General features: G+C 37.4%; 1 protein-coding gene across 1 annotated transcript in view; it reads right to left on the bottom strand.

Annotated features, from left to right (window-relative positions):
* eIF5B (eukaryotic translation initiation factor 5B) overlaps window positions 1-23708 on the bottom strand; it is a 213901-nt gene that overhangs the window by 152856 nt on the left and 37337 nt on the right. The window contains exons 15-17 of the mRNA XM_071596911.1: window positions 23577-23653; window positions 17751-17958; window positions 9206-9301 (exon numbers count right to left, since the gene is read on the bottom strand). Coding sequence (XP_071453012.1) covers window positions 9206-9301; window positions 17751-17958; window positions 23577-23653 — 381 coding nt within the window. The remainder of the gene's footprint in view (window positions 1-9205; window positions 9302-17750; window positions 17959-23576; window positions 23654-23708) is intronic.

Below are 23708 nucleotides of genomic sequence, written 5' to 3' on the forward strand. Positions count from 1 at the left end.
ACGGAACTAAAATGAAAGCTGTTGACTGCAAGACAACTAGAATGTAACTGCATTATCAAGTAGTCGTAAGAAAACCTATGGACAGTAAGAGAGTTTAACTTGGTCAGCGTTCGTTTCCATGAATTCACCCAAGAGGTTACAAGACTGGGAGGGTACAATTATTTGATAGAAGTTGGATAAATTTAAGGTTGGGTGTAACTAAATATTTGGCACCCTAACACCTGCAGCCACAAGCCCTTGCGACGGATTAATATTCAGTATGTCTTAGTACCCCGCTAGGGTGTGTGGTAGGAGGTAAATACTCACAAGACTAATTTTGACCCAAATACTTTTACCCCACCCTAAGGGTTGCAGAATGTTGTATAGATGTAGATCGCCAGAGATTTATTGGAATGATTGCCGAATCAATAAGGATTGGAAATTTGACAACAAAATACTTCTACGAAGGGTACAGCTATGAACTATTAATTAATTAAAGACAAATGACAGAGTAAGGGGCCGGGGTCAGGGATCAAAGACATTCAAGAGAGAGCTGACGGCCAAGCCTTTTGGCAAAACCATGTTGTCACCGAAATGTTTGCGAAATTACAAGGTTTGTATGAAAAGTATCGGTAACAATTTTCTCCTGACGTTTGCGCTAAGCGCTGACTTCTGAAAATCTGGCGATGTGAAAGATGTGCGCTATACTCGTCCCGAACGTTTAGACGGACGACCAAGATCAGAATCGAGTGTCTACTTGCGAAGGCCTTCGGCGACGTCACCGCGACAATTTCCCAACCCGCTTTAAGTCCCAACTTGGCACCAGCAGACTATTTCCTATTAAAAAACGTGAAATCCTCCCTAAAAGGAAGTATCGTCAAAGAAGTTTGAACACATACCCTTAAGGAACTTCCCGAATCCGCATACCAAGGAGCCTTAAAGTCGTGAAAAACCGCAAGCACAAGTGTTTCGACACTCAAGTGATGTACTTTGAAGAATTTTGAGGCATTGTAGCAACATCCAAAATAAACCATTTTTCCGAAACTTTTTATACAAACGTACATCGGTAAGAGATGCACAGCTGAACCTCAAGACGGAATTTGATTACGGAGGTCAGATGAGAAGGCTTGATGGGACTGCTTCGAACTGTTTGGCTTATGGTAAAGAATTTCCCGACGCTGGAGGCATAATCAGCGAAGGTAATTTCGTAATACATCAATGGAGCGATGCTGGGTTTCCACCGACAGACGGGAACGTTACGTGACTCCTTGGTGATCCGATGCAATTGATAACTCGACACATGGAAACAAAGGAATACAATTTATCAGCGATTTTGTTTAGATGATCCTATGGCAAGAAAATTGGAAAAAAACGAGCCCGACGACATGAATTCTGGATCCCAATTTGGGCGAAAAGGAAATTCAAGGAGCCGAAGAAGCAGTTTCGGTTCAAGGATTTCATAGTCACGAACTTGGGGAGGAATCTGCGAAATTTCCATCTAAGGAAACTCTGCGGCCAATAAGGGAATGCAGGATAAGGTGACAAATACCAGTGCTCCACCTATCAATTAGGATGGACAGGATTCGTCATTACTGACTGCTATAGCTAAAATTGATTCAGGTCAGTGGTACACTAAGGGACGTCGATGAACAAGTAAGCAAGGAAGAACTGGCAGAGGAACTATCGAGAATATTCAGATCTGAGCATAATGGTTGCCAGCAACAATAAAATTTAATCATGATGAACCTTTCAAAATTACTTAAAAAAAAGGTGACACCGGAAATTTTGCCGACAAGCGGAACAAGAAAAACCGTTCTAATTGGATACAATATGAAAGTAATCTAACACATTACTTTCCTATTCTACCTCAATCTTACTGCCTTTTCCTTCTTTGACAGCTAGCTCGAATGTATCCGAGCATAAACAAAACAAAAAACTATGGCTCCTGGACGGAATCGCCCCCTTCCCCGTTTTTTCCCGTCTTCACCCTTACATCCTCTGGGACAAGCCGCACCCAACAGGTCATACGGGATTACAGCAGTTATGAGGGCCGAGTAGACCAATAGACGCGGCCTTGGGTGAGCGAAGGATTTTACAGATCGGAGTAACGACGAAAAGACACAGGCTCTTTTAGAAATACGCCTAAGAGTCGAAGGGATTTACGTCCCATCCGAAAAACGAAGTGTCGGTCGGTGAGTTACCGACTGTTTCAATCTATGCGCTCAGAGTGACAGGTCCACTGCGGTCAAATTTCGCGCCTCGAATGTTTTGGTTGGAGGGACAGGTATGTGATTACAAAGGAAATGCGACAATGGACGTTACTCCACTCAAGACCTATCAAACGAAAGGTTCTGTAATAGACGTCCTGGAATTCAGGTGGCCCATCACTCATCTCATTGACATAATACCCCGCAAGCCGCCGCAAAGGCGTGTGGCGGAGGGTGTTAGGGCACCAGCCATTCATGCACAAGTATAAGTTCATACGTGTCTATGAATATTCGATTGCTCATATACATATAGTCATTTGTATTCAAGGCTGTACCAAATGATTTGTTGCCCTAGTCCGAGAGAAAAAATCATTGAAAAAATAAAAATAATTACATTTTTCATGGCGAAATTAGGAAGTTCCCTGTCACAGTTAAATAAAAAACTCCCACCCTGGGCGAGACTCGAACCCGTAATTCAAAATACTTAATAGACGAGCACTTTGCTCACCAGTCCCAACTCAGGCCGGCCCGGAGAGGGATTGGATGGTGCATGAAGTAGGGAGTGGGAAAACCCGTTGCCTCCATTAACTTGCTCTTAAGGAAATGCCGCTCGGGGCGAACATTTTAACGTCCCTTCTGACAGGGCACTGTACTTTATGAGAGCCCTTCACGCCGTACTGAAGTGGGGGATCGGAATACCACGGGAAAAATCCACCACACCCTAGAAATTTTAAGTTTGAACACGGGCACTCATTGTCAGTTTTGGAAGTCAGTACATGGGGTCACAGCAACGATCCGAGCCCCTCTGGGCCTGCTTCCTCGACTAGGATGAATGGACGAGTCTGCTTTGATGTGCGTCGAAAGAGGTTCGGCTGCCGCTGAAGGAGGGTGGGAAAAAGGGGGATGGGAGGAGATGGGGGTAGGAGGAGATGGGAATAGGCTCTCCCCGAATCATATAACCCACACCCACGCACGGAGCGAGCAAAACATATTTCAAGCACCCCATCGGGACGAGGGCAATACACAAATGATTCAAAGTGACACCCCACTTCCTTCAAAGAGCGAAAATACATTACCTAAACACTCATGGAGTGACCTAACTAACGACTTCCGCCGGAATAAATTTGAAGGGGAAAAATGTAAGGGAACGCTTCCCGTGCCCTCCCTTTTAAAGACGAAATGACGAGAATCACGGAAAGGATTGCCCAACTGTATACATTACTGACGAGTTCTCTGACAGCGTGTGCTGTGGATGAAAACGTTGTATTAAAATGGAGGATGCGATGTTAGAGAGTGGGGGGGGGGGGGGCAGGAAGCGCTGGGCGAAGGGACGCCCGGATGGTCCCACATCCGCCCAGGGCCGGACACTTCATAGCCGACACTTAAGAACCAAAAATTCACAACCGACACTGGCCCTCGCGCGATATTGATATTGTAATGATTTCCTCAACATCAGAGACATCCTCGAAGACGCTTCGATCTCTAGACCTGTGTTGGAATGTTACCTGATGGATTGGCATCGAAGTGGGCACAAAATCCAAAATTCAAGCCTCGGCATGGACGAATGGAGTAGTCGTCGGGCTACGGAAAAGTGAAAACCGACAAAAACCTGTCATATCCTCAGTGCGAGCAATCCATCCACCACAGCAATAAACCCAAGTTGATATCATCACGTTTCCTAAGCTTTAAAGTGTATCCAGTGCTCATTAAACCCTAAAACAATGCGACACGCGGTATAAAGTGAGCAATAGACAGTAATATGCTGGATATCTACTCAAAATCGGCTCGGGCATCCACCGTCAGGACCGTGGGCGGAATTCCGCTCAACAACGCTAAGTATTCATAGTCCGCTCGTCGATCTTGATAACGGCCGAATGTGAGTAAAAATAAAAAGGCGTCAAAAGCCAGAGAGGGCGCTAAATCTAGCGCCCATCGCGCTATAATAGAAACACTGACGGGAACTCCCCATACTCAAGTTTGCGTACACACTACGCCTATTGAGCTGGCGATTTTCTTAATCCGGGCCCGGGTAGGGGGAGGGTATGATAAACAGAAGGAAATGAGGGAGGGGAAAAGAGAAAGGCAGGCGCAGTCCGATGGGCGAGCGAGCGGCGTCCACCAATCGTGCCTCTCCCGCCCACCTTTGTTGTCCTTCTTGGAGAGCAGCACCAACAGCCAGCCGCCCTCCGCCTCATCTTTTCACCAGCCTTCCCGCAGAGCCCCCCGGGGGGGAAAAGGAGGATGTGAAGGGGGTGGGCGGGGAGGGGGCTGACTTCCAACGCATCAACCCACGCGAGGGGCGCATCTTCCTCCTTTCCGCTTCCTTCCCTCCCTCCCCAAGCCCCTTCCTCCTCCCCCCGCCGCACTTCCTCCCGTCCAGACCACGCCCCCACCCAGCTATGAATAAACCCAACTCCACACCACCTTCTCCTCAGTCTTCCACACCCCGACTCCCACTCCCCTCGGCAGCGCGCACACACACACACACACGCCTAACACGCCGACCCGCGGGGAGAGAAGGGGCGGCGGCGGCGGAGGAGGGCGAGGCGAGGGCCACAACCACCCCGAATTCCGAGGGCCCGAGTCGCAACCTCTCCCCGAATTTTTGAGATTCTCGCTCTCCTTGTTTATGAGCCGGGGGGGGGGGGTGCTCGTTAACCGTCCCCCCCACCTTTTAATCTTCCCTCCACGTCACCTGATTGAAGATCAATATCCACTTACTTAACACTACCCGGTGTCGAATTGTGACATTACCATACCCAGCAATATCATGAACACCTGGCCCAAAACAAATGAAAATTATTATTTCCATCTGCACCGGATGCAAAGATAAAACTCATAAGTCCGCCAAATCAAAGGAGACTCATTCGTATCAGAAAATGAACACTAAGGATTGGTAAAGAAATAAAATGTATAATTAATATGCGCACATAGAATGACATTTGTTGCAAAAGGAGCTTGCCTCAGATCTCGTTGAAACTGTCTACTATGCTGCTGAATGACAAACACTTCGAAAGTTTCTTGGAAACCAGTCAATTATAACATATAAATTTGTTATGATTGGAATAATATATTTCAACAAAAATAAATTTGTGAAAACTTCCATGGTCATACTTGAAAATAAATAGATTAGAGTGCACCATGAATTCAATAAAAACAAACAAAGCCATCAGTATGTATGTTCTCAAGATGGGTTCTAATCCATGATCTTCATGCTGTAGAGTGCTAATTCATGGATCTCACAGGGTCACGTGACTCTGTCTGTATATTGTATAGCTGCACTCACATACAGTAATATGGTTTTTGGGTGCTCATTAATTTAAAAATCAATTAAAACAATGGTCACGTGAAATAAGTAAACTTGATCGAAACATATTTAGCATCAGTAAGGTTAACACTCACTCATGGAGATGAAGTTCAGTCGCTAAATGATCTCAAAACTGTAGTAGTGACAAGTGCACTCTTCAAAAACAAATGCTAATGATGACCAAAACACAATAAGCACCAGTACTATGGTCTCATAATCCCTGATGAAACCTGACTTCAATTATTAACTTCAAATGTAAGACGCATGTATTCTCTTAATAAAAACTTCAAAAATATCATAATGACAGCTTCAGAGAGAATGGAACATAAGGGGAACTTATAAGTACACATTTATGTCATTAAGAACCTTTAGTATGCAGAATGCAGAATGAATGAATTTGTAATGCTCTTTGCACAGCCATACACAAAACTCTCTCGTTAGGAATAAGTGGAAAACCAATTAAATTAAACTAGAAAAATTCTTGTGAGCACAACATCCATCAAAATCAGATATCACTTCAGTTGAAGGAATGTCATATTGATCTTCTGTCTTTTCAAAGAACTCACTGTACATATATAGAGCCAGAGACCACAATCGATAGATTAAAAAAGTCCCCTGCCTACGAAGGTCGGTGCACAACTACTGGGCAGTTGCACCGCAGATTCCCCCAAATGGAAAAAGGACTGAAGGTATTCTTATTGAGTCCATTGACATGCCAATATATTCAGACAATCTCTTGTCCAGTTCTAGAACGCTGGAACTCAAGCCCTTTGACTACAGCCAGAAGCTTAGTAAAATTACATTACTTACAAGGGTGATACCATTAGTACTTGGCCTGACTTAGAGATGGTGGTAGTTGTTTGAAAAATATCACTGTATTAGAAAGAATGCAATCTATACAGCATATGCCTCAAGTTTGAAGATTCCACATTTTTTAGTATTTGTTTGGCAGCCATCAATAGCGAACATTTTCAGTGAATTTGTGAAAATTGAGAAAACTGGTCATCGTTACGTGATACAATACTTTTATTTGAAAGGCCTCAGCCCAACCAATATAAAAGCTGAACTGGATTCCACTCTTGGTAAATCTGCTCCTTTGTTTAAAACAGTAAAATATTTGGTAGCTGAGTTTAAACAAGGTCATACGAGCTGTGAAGACGAGCATCGCATTGGTCGACCAAATGAGGTGGCGACTCGAGAAATGGTGAAGAAAATCTGCAAAGTGATACAGGATGATCATAGACAAAGTGCGCATTGAGTGTTTAGCTAAGTTTCACAACAACAAAGCAGAATTTTTGTAGCGTTTCATAACCATGGATGAAACATGGGTCCATTAATTCACACCCGAGACAAAAGAATAATCAAAACAATGGATTCAAAATGGGAGAACTGGCTCCAAAGAAGGTGCGTCGGTTTTTTGGGATGCGAGATAATTGTAATTAACTATCTTGAAAAAGGAAAAACTATCAACGGCGAGGATTATGCGAACTTATTGCAACGTTTGAGCGAAGAAATTAGGCAAAGGCAGCTGCATTTGGCCAAGAAGAAAGTGTTGTTTCATTAAGACAATGCACCAGCTCACAAATCCATTATTGCAACGGCCGAAATTCACGAATTAACGTTTGAATTGCTACCTCATTAACGTTTGAATTGCACCCACCCTTTTCACCAGATGTTGCCCTCTCGGATTATTTTCTCTTTGCAAACTTGAAAAAATGGCTTGGTGGTCAAAGATTTTTCAACCGTGAAGAAGTGATGTCGGCAGTTAATGGGTATTTTGAGGAGAAAAACAGTTCTCATTATAAAATGGGTATCGAACTCATTGAACATTGCTGGGAAAAGGGTATAGAGCTGAAAGGAGATTATGTTAAAAAATAAATACATTTACTCCAAAATTTTTGTTTTCCTTGTTGGATCGGGTATTTCTGGGACCACCCTTGTATTATCACTTACCCTCTATACATGTCCTATTTTCAGATAAAATGCTAGATACTAAAGTCAAAAACTGTATGATATCATTCCTTATCATTAAAAGGCAGACAAACTTAAAGGGTGAACTGGAGGAATGACAATTAGCATTGCACATATGTACTCATAGACTCCAATTGTGATTTGATAAAAATAGATTATCATGCTTTACCAATATCAATATTGAAATACATTAGGCTATGAAAATTTCATTCCTTAATTCTTTTTCGTTGGTATTTTGCTTCTTAAGACTTTCATAGCCATGCAGTGGTAGTATAGCTTTTCCATTACTTACAAAGTATAAAGTAGTAGTGTCAGTGAGATATTCGTAATTTTTTGAGTTTCACCTGACAGTTGGGAAGAATGAGAATGCATTTTCATATAAATAAGACATAATAATTATGACTGTATTTAGCAGCAAAAATGGAGTCTACTAAAAATCACTTTCCATTTTTAAATGTGTATCCATTTCTAAGCTTCTAATTTACTATCCAGCACTTGCATAATCCACTCAAAAGTCTCCTCAAATTTTATTTTATTGCATGTATTCACTATGCTAATGGAGATATCATTTTCATCAGAGGGAGTGAGATGAATGAAATAATTAAAAGGGTACATTATACCATCACGTTTCAAATTACTTTCCCTTCCAAATGTTTCTAGCCGTACGAACAAATACCATCAAATATTTGAATTAAAAAGGAGCTTCTCAATTCCTTTAATTTAATTTATTTTTTTATCCATTTTTTTAAAATTTGATTTAATGAAATTTAATCCATTACTCGAGGATGTATGAGAAAAATTCTGTAATGATTAAATTCATGACATCATTTTTTGGTTGAGAATATTTACTATTTATTGATGAAATGATTCCTGATTGGAAACATTCACGATTGGACAGCATTGATAAGAATTCGACCACCAATCTATTCCTACACAGGTGTACTTTACATGTATTACAAAAATACTAAGGTTGAGCACACCAACAGATTTTTATGTAGCACAATTTTGTAATCATCTGCCTTTCTTTTTAAAAGCACTTCAAGGAAGAAATTCAAAATTCTCTTAAGTCACATAATGAAAGCATGGTATCCTTGTGATCACTGCTGCATATCCATGTGAAGTCTGGCACAGATATATTTGATGTTTTCAGGCTTAACTATGTGGAAATCCATTATCACTGAAGTAAAACTACCTATGTATCTTTCCACTCAATTTTATTTGGTACAACTAGTTTTGACGCATTGGCGTCGTCCTCGGGTACAGAGTGTAGTGCTCTGCACCTGGAGGTGCATCGAAACTATTTGTACCAAATAAAATTGAGTGGAAAGATACATTGGTAGTTTTCTTCAGAGGTCGGGCAGGGAATCTTGGAGATGAATTTAAGGGAATAGAACATGAGATTCATGCACGAAATTACATCAACACGATTTTTATAAATTATCAATACCTTTTAATCAACCCATTCAAATATTAAGGGAGGGAAATCATCGAAAAATTGAATTATGGAAATCCACATTTACAGAAACAATATATGTATTCCTTGATGTCAGTGCATTTTGACCATCCTTTTGATGATGCTATCTTCCATAGCATAACAGTCACTTAGACATCTTGACATTTATAGCCAATTAAAAAAGTCACACTATGCTGGATTAAATGATAGTTTTTAAGCTTCATTTATAAAATCATTAACGGAGGATATTATGATTAAAAATTATTTAAAAAGGAAACTCTCACTTACCTCTTTACTAGGCACACAAATTGGAGTACCCTCTTTCACAATGCCAGCTTCCACCATCACACCAACGACAATAGGGTCACGAGAATTGAAGACAAACTGTTTAAAAATTGAGAACAAAAAGTCAGTAAACTGAAATCCAGGTTAGGCAAAGGTTAAACCTACGGGAGGTTTTAAGATGCTAGAATAGAGTTCACACTCTAGTACATCTTACATCATATGGAATTCACACACCAATTATCAACAAAGACAGTCAAAATATATCATCTGCAATATATGGAGAGCTAATTCCTTTCCCTTAACTACCTACGGTTTTCTAAAAATATATGCACAACGAGTAAATCATACAATTTGGGCTGTTCAGATTAGATATCAGGCACATTCAGCCATCAGCCAAAGGTTAATCCAGGCCATTTGGCTGAAGTTCAACCCACTACTACTACTTCTGGTGGTACTGAGTAACAATTCTGGGGTTCGGTTATTGCTTTGCTAAAAAATCTGTACTGAAGAAATTTCAAAGAATCCACAGCAGTAATCAGCATATGCATGATGTTCTCGATCAAGGCACCCAGAGTTTCCCAGGATTTTTCCAGTTTCTCTCGGGGATGGCATGTCTTTCCGAGGGTATTTTGCTAGTTTCCCTAATGTTGAATAAGAATGTTAATGTAATAGTGGTAAGGGAAGTGTGAATAGTGAGCACAAATAAGAAGGAATGGGTAATAAGTAATTATATTACAGTCACAGAAAAAATGTAATCAGAAGGGAACCCAAAACTTGATTAAGAGTACAGGAAAATCATTTATGGACAACTTTACAGCCAATTGACTAATCTAAACAGGTCCTCAATATACCAAAACAAGCAAAACTCAGGTTTAATAAGCAAGATGAACATAGGAACTATGAGAACATAAAATTGCCATCACCATCATTATTCTTTGCTACTGGGAGAATTTTTAAGAGCATCACTAAGCATCTCAAATTATAAGAAGCGAAAAGTTCGCTACCAAAATGCATTGAAAAGGGTTTATTTTCCAGATGCTAGGTAAATAGATGAATTTTTCTGATTGTATAATATCCGATGATTTTTCCACGCGTTTCTAATTTTACAAGCTAGTGGACACCCGAATAAATAAAGCTAACCAGCATTATTCACTTAACAATGATAACAAACAATCAGGATGCATTGGTTTTCTATACAAATTTTGAGGAGTCCATTGGAGTGACTTTGGTAAAAATTAATTAATGTACCGCAGAAAATAGGAAAAGATTGGAGGAATAAGGGACTTATTTGCAACCTTAACATGTCTTAGACTGCTCGGGTGCGAGTGGCAAATGTCAGGATGAGCAGTGTAATGAAGAGGAGTAAAAGAGGGCTGTCCATAATCAACCGCACTTTTCCAAACATGACAAATGCTTGTCTCATATATACCGAGGAAATGGTAAAAGAGGCATGGGAAGAACTGATGGCAGGAAAGAAAAATCAGTGGGGAAGTCGTTAAATTAGTTAGGTTTGCTGAATATCAAGCTTTAGTATGCCAGGCAGCCAGGCATTTCAAAAACATTGCTGAGTGCACTGGAAAGCCAGGGCGATAGGTATGAAATGAGACTAAATGCTAACTACACAAAGGTTATGCATTTTTGGAAAAAAAAATGGAAATTGTTATCTGCATTCACTACCTACTTCTATGCAGTAGATAACCTATTCTGTAACATTAAATTTAGACAGGAAGCATTTCCCAAGCCAACTCAGGAGTTTCTAATACCAATAAGTGACAAACTAAAGAATGAATGGGATTAAAAAAAAACCTTTGCAATAAATATTTTTGGACATCTTTTTTAAATTGGAAAGAATTATGATTAATTATTATTTTCTATAAACATACAGCTTTATTATTTTTTGGAGTAAAGAATGTTTGCATTATCAGGCATATTGACTTTTGATTCGACAATTCCATTAAAATTTATAGGCATAATTGGGATTGCCAAAATGTGGAGATTACATAATAGTAAACCTTTGTGCAATATTAATTAATAGGAAGAGTAAAAAACCTAGAAAATAAATAGACAAAGATTTAACTTACTCAAAAAAAAATCTTCAAATTTCTTGATCCCACGGGTTTTTAACAATTTAATACTTTTCCGGGGTAAAATATATTTATCCAATGAAATAGCAATCACCATTGAATATTAGTTCATGAAAAAAAGGTCAACTTTTTTTAAAAAACATGGATACTTTTTGCATTTTAAAGTTCCCTAAAAGTAAACACTTTATTAAATTATGTAAAATACAAAACTCTTCTCTAAAATAAGAAAATTAGGGCACTCTTCTTTATCAATACTGATGACAGTATTTGTCATATTTAAATCAGAAGCATAGCTGAATTGTTAATGTGAACCAATTAAAGTTTTTTCCTCTCTCCCCCCTCCTAGCCCTCACACAGTACCAAAGCCCCTATCCTACCTGATGCCATGCCCTCTGCTTTTCATCCTCTGGCCCCCATATACACACACACACACCAGCTTCCCTTTCTCTTTTCCCCTCCTCCTCCATACTAGTATCTCCTCCCTCCTCCACTCTGTAGAGTTTATAATGCAACGAGTCTTCTGTACTTCATCTAATGATAACCTAGTACAATGAAATCTAGGTCGTGCATAATAAAACATATGTACATGAACAAAGTATTTCATTTTTCACTATGAATCACTTTCACAAAGTGATATCTCCCACCATCCTATTCAATTACAGCTTACTTCTCTCTCATAAAATTGAGGAATTTTTCATAGCTATCCAGAAACAAAACTTTAAACATTGATACACTTTAAACATATTTGTTCTTGACACATTTCCAGATAAATACATTTGATTAGTAAGTGTACTTCATTGCTGGATAATCATGGCAATATACAGTAGTCCAGGGGTTGAGCGTTGGACTACTGACCTAAGGGCCAGGGCTCGATTCCCAGGCAAGCCTCTTAGGGCACCCTCAGCTTCTCCCAAGGTTTTTTTTTGATACCAGACCTTTCTGGGCAACCAAAACTGGCACAGGGAAAGGAAGTGGCCCTTACCCTGATGTATGAATTCCACACACCCTGGGGCTTAGTTACTCGGTGAACTCAACCATCTCCCACCAAACCGACCTTCGGGTTGATAACTGTGTTTAAGGTTTATGTTTATCTTATAAATATGGGGGTAGCTCAATAAAGAGTAATCATATTTTTTTTTGTTCCCACACTTTATTGTGGAAAAATGTAATTTTGTTATAATGTAAGCTAAATGTGTCACGTAATATGTGATGAAAATATCAATGACTCAATGAATCAAGTACTGCTTCAGCAGCAGCCATTACAAGTTTTTCATGTTCGGTTCACCTATGGCCACTTCTTATGCTCTTTCCAGAGAACTTCATATTAGGGGACAGAAAAAATTACATGGAACAACTATATGAAGAATGAAGAACAAATGTCACATTGAATTTTGCTAGATATTCAATATTTCAGTGATTTTTAGAAGAGCCCACTGTCAACAAATATGCCTAGTGTGACAGAAATGTCGAAGAAATTGGGCAAGGAATCACTCCACTCAAGGAAGGAAAAAGCATACCTGAAGTGCATAAATCAATCTTACATTGGGGATGCTGCACAGAGTGATATTTCAGAAAGGACGAAAAAGCCCTTTTATTGATGAGTAATGACCATTCTTTTCAGATAAAGCAACGAAAGCAATTTTCTTATGCAGGAAAATATTCCTTTTCAAATTGTAGGATAGAAGATTGGAATTCTCCACTCAAAAGAATTCTAGAGCCCTTTCCTAGTAACATTGGTAAGTTTATGACTAGGCTGACAAAAATTTGATTTACTATTTTTGTGAGAGAATGCTGTGTGCGTGGATCTTTATTTCCAGTACGAGTAATATTTGCACCACTTCTTTTTTGACACCTCATGGTACCACATCACCAAATGGCCAACTTGTAGCTATTGTATTAATAATAATCTCAATTTCAATTCTTCCATTACCAATGTATAGGTGGCAGGCAATAGAATTTTCAATACATCTGATAGTACTCTCAGGATTATTCAATGATCTTGTCGCACAATGGCGGCAGTAGCAGTGTTAGTGTTTACTTTTATAAGAGCAGTGACTGAAGCTTTGGGACGGATTTCAATTGTTTCCCCCTCTTCAACCCCCTCAGTGCAAAAGTCACTGTGAGAGATGCTGAAATTTTTTTTGCAAAAATGCACGTGTCACACAAATTCAAAATAAAAATTGAATAATTCTTAATGTTATGCTCTTTTTCTGTCCTTACTTATATCAGTTTTATCAACTTGAAGCAAGTTATTATAAATAATAAAGTTTTTATAGACTTTTTTCATTAAGTCTGCATTTCTCTTGAAAATAGACTGGCAACTTTTGTACAAAATTAATCAATTACACCTGGCACTCAAAAGGTTAAACATCTCAAACCATCTTCTAACTGTTTCATCGGGAAGAACAGACTCTCCATGAATTCCTACAGCATAACATAAACCTCATCTGATAAGTCGCTCAGACAAAAGTAAAGTTTCAATGCAAGCAAAATGCACGTTGCCTCAATCATAAACGTATGCAAACTGAACATGTTTCAACTTGCAAACACTGCAGCTGATGCAATACTGGAGTAAAATCAATAAAACTTGCACCACATATTCATTACATTTTAAGCTAACAACATCACATTAAATTAAATTTTCACACAAAATTATGTCAAAAAAATAATAAGGCTCTTTAATGAACAGCCCCCATAAATTGCTGAAATGCAACTTTTTGATAAATAGGGAAACTTCATTCGCTATATGGTTCCATTTCTTTCATAGTTATAGCAGGTTTCAGAGAGTTCCTCTTTTTAAACAGGACATGAATTAACAAATACAGTTTCCAAACTGCCAAAGGAAACATTCAATATTGATGGTCCAAGGTAACTTGACCTCTAACATGACTTATGATGCTACACCCCCTTTACAGAACCTTTCATCAAAGGATTAAGTTTCATAAGACCTTTAAGTTATCAAAATTATTCTGCTTCAAGGAATGTAAGGAAAAATTGATAGAAAACCTCTCAGTTTAGTGATGCTAAAAAAATGCCAATTAGAAACACAAGGTAAAAATAAAATCAGAAGTTCTCACCACATTTCATCATGAATACCATGCAATTAACGCATACACTAAATTCTTCAAATAATTTTGGTCGGCACTTAGAATATTTTTCCTGGGTATTCACCCAGACAATCTCTAAGCTAGGCTAGGGGTCATATCATTCAGGTGGATGCCCAGGGTAATCCCCAAGCCAAGGGTTACTCATGCTATGGACCAATTCATTCGCCTTGACTGGGGATCCCAGTCAAGGCGAATGATTTTTACACTCTGAAATTGTTGCATTGAAATGGACATTAGCGGATGACTCCGTTAAAAGTTACTGCTGCGGCATCTCCCGCAGTTTCTTTGGAATTTAGGAAAAGAGTTATCAATTGTTCATTATTACATAGGGTTCTCCTTTGCTTAGCAATTTATAAATCATTTACAAGACCATTCAGACTGGGTAACCTGTAGCAAGGGGATGTTTGAAATGGATATTTGCCAACAAGGTTCAAAAATATTGCAGAGAGGGTTTTTTATAAAACTTTTTTCTCCCTTGAGAATCACTTAAGTTTTAAGGTAAGCATGCTGTGACCAGTGCTGCACGGCTGAAACAAAAAGGAAACTGTACCAACAAGGAAAATAGATTCGCTGCATAGAATCGCTAGATAAAGCTTCGATGCATAGAATAAAGAGAAAGCATTAAAGGCCATTCTCTTGCAATCCAAAGGCAATAAAGATGTTACAGGGAGAAATATGGGCCAGAGGAGAAATTTCATCAAAATTTTGAATGATTGTGTCCTCGTTCACAAAATATAGCTAATATAGGGGATTATATTAGTCATGATTTCATTACTGAGTATTATATATGATGATTCTCTGGTATGAATACAGAAGTAAACTTTAATCTGCAAAAAACTTTGACAATCTAGATCCCTCCCGACTTGTGACAGTGAAATTTTCAAATCCTACCTACCCATTTGTACTTTGGTTTTATTCTCACCCTAAAATACAAAATGACCTATTAAATCAGTTTAGAACAAAATAAACATTTCAATAAAGTGCTACCTACAAATGGCATTGAAAACAAAAAAATGAACAAACTAAAATTATTATCATCATTATTAACAGTGTTTAGGAGCGAGATAAAAGAACTATGTCAGGCAGGGGTTTAGCATAGGAGGGCAACTGCCAGTTCATTTCATGGCTAGGTGATGACTGTATACAGATAAGAGATTTGAAATGTAATTCAATCATGATAAACTGACGAATTTTTGCAATTATTTGTATACAAATGCAGTTTAGCATTAAAAAATTTTAATAACCCTTAATCTCAACACATTTTCTTAGTACTAAATTGTACAAGTTACTAACTATTTAAAATAAAATATATCGTATTGCATTCAATGTATCACCATTATAAACAACTACAATTACACATTACCAAAATAAAATGGAAACAGTCTCGCAAGATATAATAAATGGAACCTCACTTTGCCCTCATTTAGATTTAGCTTTGGTCGCATGAGTTGATCATTTGCTAATTTGGTCACGATATTGATAATAAACGGTCAAAACATTTTTTTTAATTTGCACAAACTAATAGAAATTAACTTAAAAAAAATTTTTACACAAAAATGCTACAAACTAATCAATAACTGATCTATAGCTTTTGTCATTATTCCTGGAGCTATCTTCTTATGGCATGGGATACAAGTAAGTCAGTAATGAGAATACAATGGAGGAGTGCAAAAGGTGAAGAAGAAAAATTTTCTCGGCATTCGTTCGACATTAATACCAGCTCAAGATTTGATATCTCTAAGTAAAAAAAAGCGTATTATCAGGGAAAATCTTATGGTAGTTAGGTTCTACAGTAAAATGTCCAACTTATCTTTCATTTTTGTAAGATTGATACAATTGAAAACATTCATGAAAACTTACGAGATAAGCTTACAATTTCCTGCTATGATTATCTATCTATTAATATGATGTTCCTGAAAATTAATGTCAGTTTTGTCAAGCTTAACTTAATAAATATGCATTGTCTGCATTAAAAACGCCTGGTGATTAATTTGAGCCTTATATACGTCTTCAACTCCCTTCTCCTCTCTGCCATCTATTTTTCGTTGGTGATCTGTCTCATTGCCTGCTGAAAAGTCCACCGTCGGATAGCTAGGAGGCAGGGACATTCTACGGAGGAGGATCTCCCCTCCCACACAATTTGGAGAGGGACATATTCCTTCCGGGTGCCATAACAAGAACATCTACTAACTCTAAATTCTGAATAAACACATTCCTTTGCCATTGAAGTTCCAAGAGTAATATTGTGAACGACTGTTTCCCGAACCAATACACTGAGGCCACATGAGCCTTGTCGTCAAGTTACATCAGGTGAAGGGGCATCTGACATCCTGGCAGAGTCTGGGAAGGGGACCTTCTTTCTGATCATCTATGATATCGCTGTTTTCGTTTCCCAGTTGAGCAGCATAACTAACTCCTAGCTTCTAATAATTCTGAGCTGTTCACTACGATGCCACAATCAACTAGAATCACTTGCCATTCAGTGGATTTAGTCAGTAATTACTCTGCTGCCCACCCCAAATGACACAATGGCTTCTTCTTAACCTTAAAATATTAAACTTATTGACACAATTTTTACCTCACTATTCTCAACAAATACTCAGAAATATAAAATAACTGAAAAAATACTTTCATTTCAAATGATGATGAAAGAATTTGAAAATATTATATTTCTGGGAGAGATTTTGGAATATTAAGAAAATTAGACCATACCGTGCATATAATGAAAGAGTCCCCTAACCAAGACTTACCATGGCGTTAAATGTTAATTTTTGAATGGCTAAGTCATTTTCTACCAATAATTTTTGCCTTTTTTTGTTTTTAGCCTTCATGAAGGAAAATTCCGATTCGAAAACAAATTAATCATTTAAAGGTTATTAATTTAGATGCAAGATCTGGCTGAATAAATATACAGCCTGTATGAATTTAAATCTTATTATTGTAGTTATGGAAACAATACTATATCACTTAAGACTTTTACAAAGTTGCAAAAGAGTGGTTTGTCCTTTCACTTGACAGCCAAATTCAATAGAAAAAAAAGTCAATTATCACTCATCACAGATGGTACCCCTTCAATAAGCCACCATTTTAAAGGAGTTCACACATTCCACATATCATTTGAAATTGAGAGTAATTTTTGGACTGAATACACTAAGGAAACTACCTGAAATAGTTTTACAGCTCCAGTCAGAATGCATTTATGCCATCTGAATTTTGGATGAGACAAGCAGCTAAATGCATCATCCATTCTGTTGGTTTCCTTTGATCATATTAGAGTGGAGGTCCTGCGAGCCAAGACCAAGAGCAGCTGGCAACCTTTCCTTGAGAAACCAAATCTTTATGGCTATTAACTCTCACCTGTGGTAATATTTTCAGCTTGCATGGGAAGACCGCTATGTGTTTGAACTGGTCCCTTTTGCGCTGCCTCAACTCATCTCTGTACGCAATGAACTTGTCAAAGAGATGGTAAATGATGTCTGCCTGGAATATTTTGACTCCCAAGGTGTCTGCCATTTCCTGGGCATCCCTCTCCACTTTGACATCAAATGCAAGGATAGTGGCATACCTGTTCAAAAGGGATACTCATGCATCAATTATGACAACATTAGCATTCAAACAATTTTTGGTGAATGAAAATAACCCATTCGTAAGTCTAAAATCAATAGGGGGAATGGGAGAATACACTGTAACTTAATGAATGGAAATCTTACACACCCCTAAACGTAAGTATTTAGCTATCATTATTCAGATATTATAGTAAAGCTAAATATTAGCACCTGTCAATATTTAAGGCAAAGTGGTAATTTCATTTGTCATTAATCATTTTATCACATACACATACTCAGCATTAGAAGCTGCTGAGAAGGAACTTAGTTCATAATAATTTTAGAATTGTCCTGTGTTCACTTCAGAGAAAGCTTTCTTTAAGAGCCATTTTCTGAGACTTCGGGATTGCATTATTGTAAAAATAAAATTAAATCACTAGACATTAACTGAAATATCACATTTTTCAACTAAATCATCCAGTGAAAGTAAAAAAATTCATCATTAATGATCAAATATCAAATAAAGAACTATGCATCAAAGTGAAATGTTCACAGGAAAAGTAACTGTAAATGCACCAACACTTGGCATACATGCAAATATCTGGTAATGCGATTTCTAATATTAGCTCCATCAAGTCAGTTTCTATCAGCATAAGGATAGGCACAACTCAATTAAATGACTGCTCAGGTCAGAGTTTCAAGTGATATATAAAATTAACTATTGAGTTTGTCAGCTTGGGTATCTCTAGTCATTTGCAACTTTCTCTTCTCTCGCTCTTGGCTTCCCATAGTTCTTACTGAACATATATTAAATAAAATTTTTATCTCTGTTAACTGTAAGATCCTAACAGAGAGAAAGAATTAAGAGGAAGACTAATGCAACTGGGCTTAATAATTCAAAATGGCTATGATAGTTTGGGTATTTATCAGCATTACTGGTTAATGCAGAAAGAAAATGGAGAATGTTAGGGCTTTGCTAACCAAATAGAGGCTATTTTCTGGCTGAAAGCCTGACTATATACAATATCTCATTTATGAACCCCTTATTAATTCTTTAAAATAACTAAGTTTATTTTCCCAGGAGACACTACCTTGCAAATGAATTAAATGCATCAGGAAAGAAGAGGCAATCTGCAAATAAGTTTCAGCAAAGCAATTTCATTCAAAAGAGGCTGTGTACACATGGCAAGATGGAAAAAAGAAATACCTAGCCATGAACATTATAACATTATAAAACATGAAAATTATGCTAAGCTACAAAATATAAACATTTCATTTTTTAATATTACATTTTAGACTCTTCAAAATGGTCTCAAACTTTTTTATTCTAAATTAGTTTTTGTGTGATATATCTTGAAACGTTTGCCTACACAGAGGCCTGTGTTCCACTTTGAACATCAAAAAACCATGCGGCTTTCCTTGCCTCGAAGCGAGCGTAAATGGCAACTGGCTTTCTTCCCTCTCTCAATCCAACGCTCATCATCCCTCGCGTCAAGAGGGGCTGACACAGCAGCAGGCCAGCCTCTCAGGGAAGAAGTTGGGCAATTCTCTGTCCTAGCGCCCTCCAAAAGATTTCTCACAAGAGCCAAATGAAAATCTCTATGGCTCATCTTGCTCCCCACGGAAACAAAAGCAATCCATGAATTCAGAATAGTTAGATCAAGGATGTGGAAGAATAACTTTTTTTCACACTTACAGGTTCTCCTATCAATGGAGAACCTATTAGCCATTCTGTCGGATTTATCTATGTAACCCATATGTTTGTTATATTCTTTTATAACTGTGGGCTTCAGAGCTTTTCCTTGGCTATCACAAAAGCCTCCTCTTCAGGTGGCACGTACATATTCTTCAACATACAGACATTTCTTTTATCTCTCCAAATAACCGCCATTAGATCTCTCCTGCATCTCACTTTCACATCTCCGCGTTTCATTTTCAGTTTCTTATCCTTGAATTCTTTCGGCATACCAATGTGGTTTGCTCTAACCGTCCCTCAGCAATTTATTTTTATTTTCCTGAGACCATCAAAGAGTTCAGAGGAGGATAAAATATTATCCATGATAAGATTGTACCCTTTTCCTTCCACTCTCCTTGTTAACATTTTAACTATGGCATCCGTGGCTGTGATGTCTTTTGGTGCATTGCCTGTCTTTCCCTAGGTAAACAGTCCAGTCATATACACTGTATATCCTGCCGAGTTACAAAGTTTATACACTTTTATTCCTAATCTTTTTTTTAATTTAAAATTTGAATAACACAATTATTTCATTCACCACCAGGAACTCCAGGAAGGCCAGTAAAGTTTACAATATTTTTCATTGAGGATATCAAAAAGAATTCTTCAAAATTTGTTTGGAAATGAAGTTTAAATACTCATGAGAGTGGAACTTGTGTTCAAACCCTTGTCATCACCAGAAAAAATTAATGGACGTAGGATTACATAGTTCCTTAACTTTTTCACACATTCCTTGGGGCAAGCTGGAGCTATTTTCTTACTGATGACTGGTCATCCATGATTATATGAATGGGATATTTGAGCATAGTGACTGAAAAACTGTTGGCCAAGGTACCAATAAGTTTTACGTACGAGCTATCATGAGCATGTTAAAGTCAATATTCATGGGTTTGGGCCAAATATTATGTAACTGTGAGCAGCATTATTTTTGTATTTTAATTGACGCAGTAACTTTAATCCTTTTTGACGTGCCTTATACCATGATCATCTGGCATTTTTGTAATATGATCTCTGGACAAATAAAAATTAATAATAATAAAGCTGTTGAGGTGCTGTTTCAGGAGAAAGGTGTAGGAATAATAAGAGGAGCCAAGGGCAGGGCAGTTAATGGTAAGGATGTTGTGCAGGGATGATATCCAATGCAATTCTTATCCATATGAAATGGATAAACAGTATTTGAAGACTTGAAAGACAAGTATTGTCATTAGTGTTCATGGGGATTTGGAGTGAGAAGAAGAAGAGATCCAAGTGTGATTAGTCATTCATGATATTTTGCAGGAATCAATGGCCAGAAAAATTTTAACTGTTTCAATACACACAAAATTGAAAGTAAAAAGAAATGTAAGCCTTAAATATATTATCAAGTCCTTCCACAGAACTTTTCACTGAATGCTCCTTCTGGTGATTTTTCATTGGACTCCAGTTCCAAGACCATATCTTTGCAACAGCAGTGTGGCATCATGTTAATATTCTATTATCCTGTTTTCATTATTCCAACTCTAGCTTCCTGCAGACTCATTATCCATTTGACTGCCACAGGATTCACAGGAAAGAAGCCCAGGGAAACATTAAGAAAATGAACCTTTAATTTCGCCAAGTGCATATTGCCATGTTTTCCAATCATCTACTTTTAGTACACGCATGGTGTTCCACTTCTTGAGGCCTAAATATAATCAATTTTTATGTCAGTCTTATGCCATCAACAAGCACACGGGTTAAAATCAAAGAGACACAAAATCTCAACTGGACATAAATTCAGTTATTCCCTATCATGTAAATTTGCTTCCCAAATGAAAAAATAGGACTATTGAGGAGGGAGAGACTACCTATTTGTAACTATGCTTGGAACAAAAAATCATTCATGTATTTTGCAACTACCGCAATTGATAATCCTTTCAAAGCTATTTTCATTAGAATAAACCTTAACATTGAAACCGATTGCCACTGCATAACAGAAAATAAATATTTGCACTTTTTTTCAGGAATGTGTGCACAATCACAAAATACTGATTGTGCATAAAAATGTAACTTCTAAATTTCCTGGCAATTGAGTTTTAACTTTTTCTGTGAAGGAAGGCCATGTCCAAGTTTCTAAGTCCAAAAGACATTCAGATGTAAAATTGTACTATCTTATGAGCACAATGACTTAAAAAATATTTGAACAATTTTTGGAAAATGTCTATGCTTATAAAAAAAGAACAAAATTAAGAGGTCATATGTTTAAAACAACAAACCCTTGATCCAAGCTGTCATTTTTCCATTATTCATTATGCACAACATTTTTTATCATTTTGCATCACTGCAGCAAATGCTCCACCGCTGCACTGAAATTTCAGATGGTAAAAAAGCAAATCTTACTATCCTTAAAGAATTCTTCATTTCACGGAGTACACATGACTATTTATGGATAGCTTCCTTACATCTGGACTGCTGCCCATGGTTTCTCCTTTTTCTAGGCCTTCTTCACTTTTGCCATTCTACTCTCTCTTTCCCTCTCACCCCTTCCATTCAACACGATTTTACAAATAACTGCTCATCAAAACTGCTTCATTATACATGTTTTATTTTCTTGCCTTGAGAATTATATTTCATAATTTGATTGCAGACCTTTACCTTAGTTTTATTCTAGGTTATATTGAGGTTGAACTTTGGTCATGTCAGGTATCTTTGCTAGGTGTTTATCTTCTCTCCTCATATAGATTTGCTGTTTTTGAACAAGGATATTTTAATACTTAGCATATTAGTTCTTCACCTTTTTGTGTTTTCCTTAATTTGATTATTTTCTTCTAAATGCATGCATAAAAAATAAGCAGCCCACTCTTTCCTAAACTATTACAAAAAGAAGGGAATTCACAAAGAATAAGTCATAATAGTACAATTTACATGATGCAATTTGCAAATGTAATGTTCTTACAAATAATGAAGCTTTTCCTCAATAAAACGGATAGAATTGAACAATAAATACTAACAAATTACTCATAATTTGGGGAAAAGTTTCCCTTTACTAATTCTCAAATAAAAAAAAAATGTGTGGTACTTGTTAATGAATTTCTCAATTTAAAAGTAAGCTGTTGATTGCTAGCGGCCAAAGAATCCTTATTTAAATGATTAAGAAGACAAAATGTACATTTTAGGACTACCTTTGAAACTATGTTTATAGATTATAATTTGGCTTGCTTTGTACCAGCGAAGATAAATGCTTTCTTCCTGATACAGCTTCCTAAGCTATGGCAAGCCTAGTTTTAAAATACATTCATTATCACACATTCCATCATAAATTTAAGTGAACTTTAGTACAATACATTTTAATTTGATATTCATAAAATTAATGCAACTATAGCTATACAAAGGTATGCACCTTTTCAAGCTCCAAACACCTTCAGTGTCTCTATCATATTATTACTTTAGTCCACAATATAATCAGCTCTAATGCTTTAAATGACATTTCATACGTAAAACTTATTGGTACCTTGGCCAACAGTTTTCCAGTCACTATGCTCAAATATCCCATTCATATAATCATGGATGACCAGTCATCAGTAAGAAAATACACAAACTATGTTCTTAGTACCCTAAAATGTATGATCCTGGGGAAATATAAAGTTATTGAAAAAAATACAGTCATTTCGCCTGAATTAATGCAAGCACATTTAAGTTGTAAGTAACCTCATGGCATACACATACATTATTTTTGATTTATATGACAGGAAGCACTTTCTTAAACAAATGAGAAATTGGTGATTCTTATTTTAGTGACCAATTTTTAGTAGCTTAGAACAATGAGTCACTCATTATATGTACTGTGGCAGTTCTTTCTTTGAGGAAAAATATCACCAAGTAATCAGGTCAATGCAGTAATTGGTGACTATTTCTAGCAAGATTATCCAAAAATTTAAGACTTACTGGCTATCATGCTCCAGCATAGCTGAGGCTCTCACGACATCCTTCTTTACAACAGGTCCAATTCGGATTCCAGAATACTGAAAACGAAAGAAAATTATTGAAATACGAATTTTATTATTTTATGTAATGGTT

This window comes from Hetaerina americana, unplaced genomic scaffold, assembly GCF_022747635.1.
Source record: "Hetaerina americana unplaced genomic scaffold, ioHetAmer1.1.p SCAF_8, whole genome shotgun sequence".
Taxonomy (NCBI): Eukaryota; Metazoa; Arthropoda; class Insecta; order Odonata; family Calopterygidae; genus Hetaerina; species Hetaerina americana.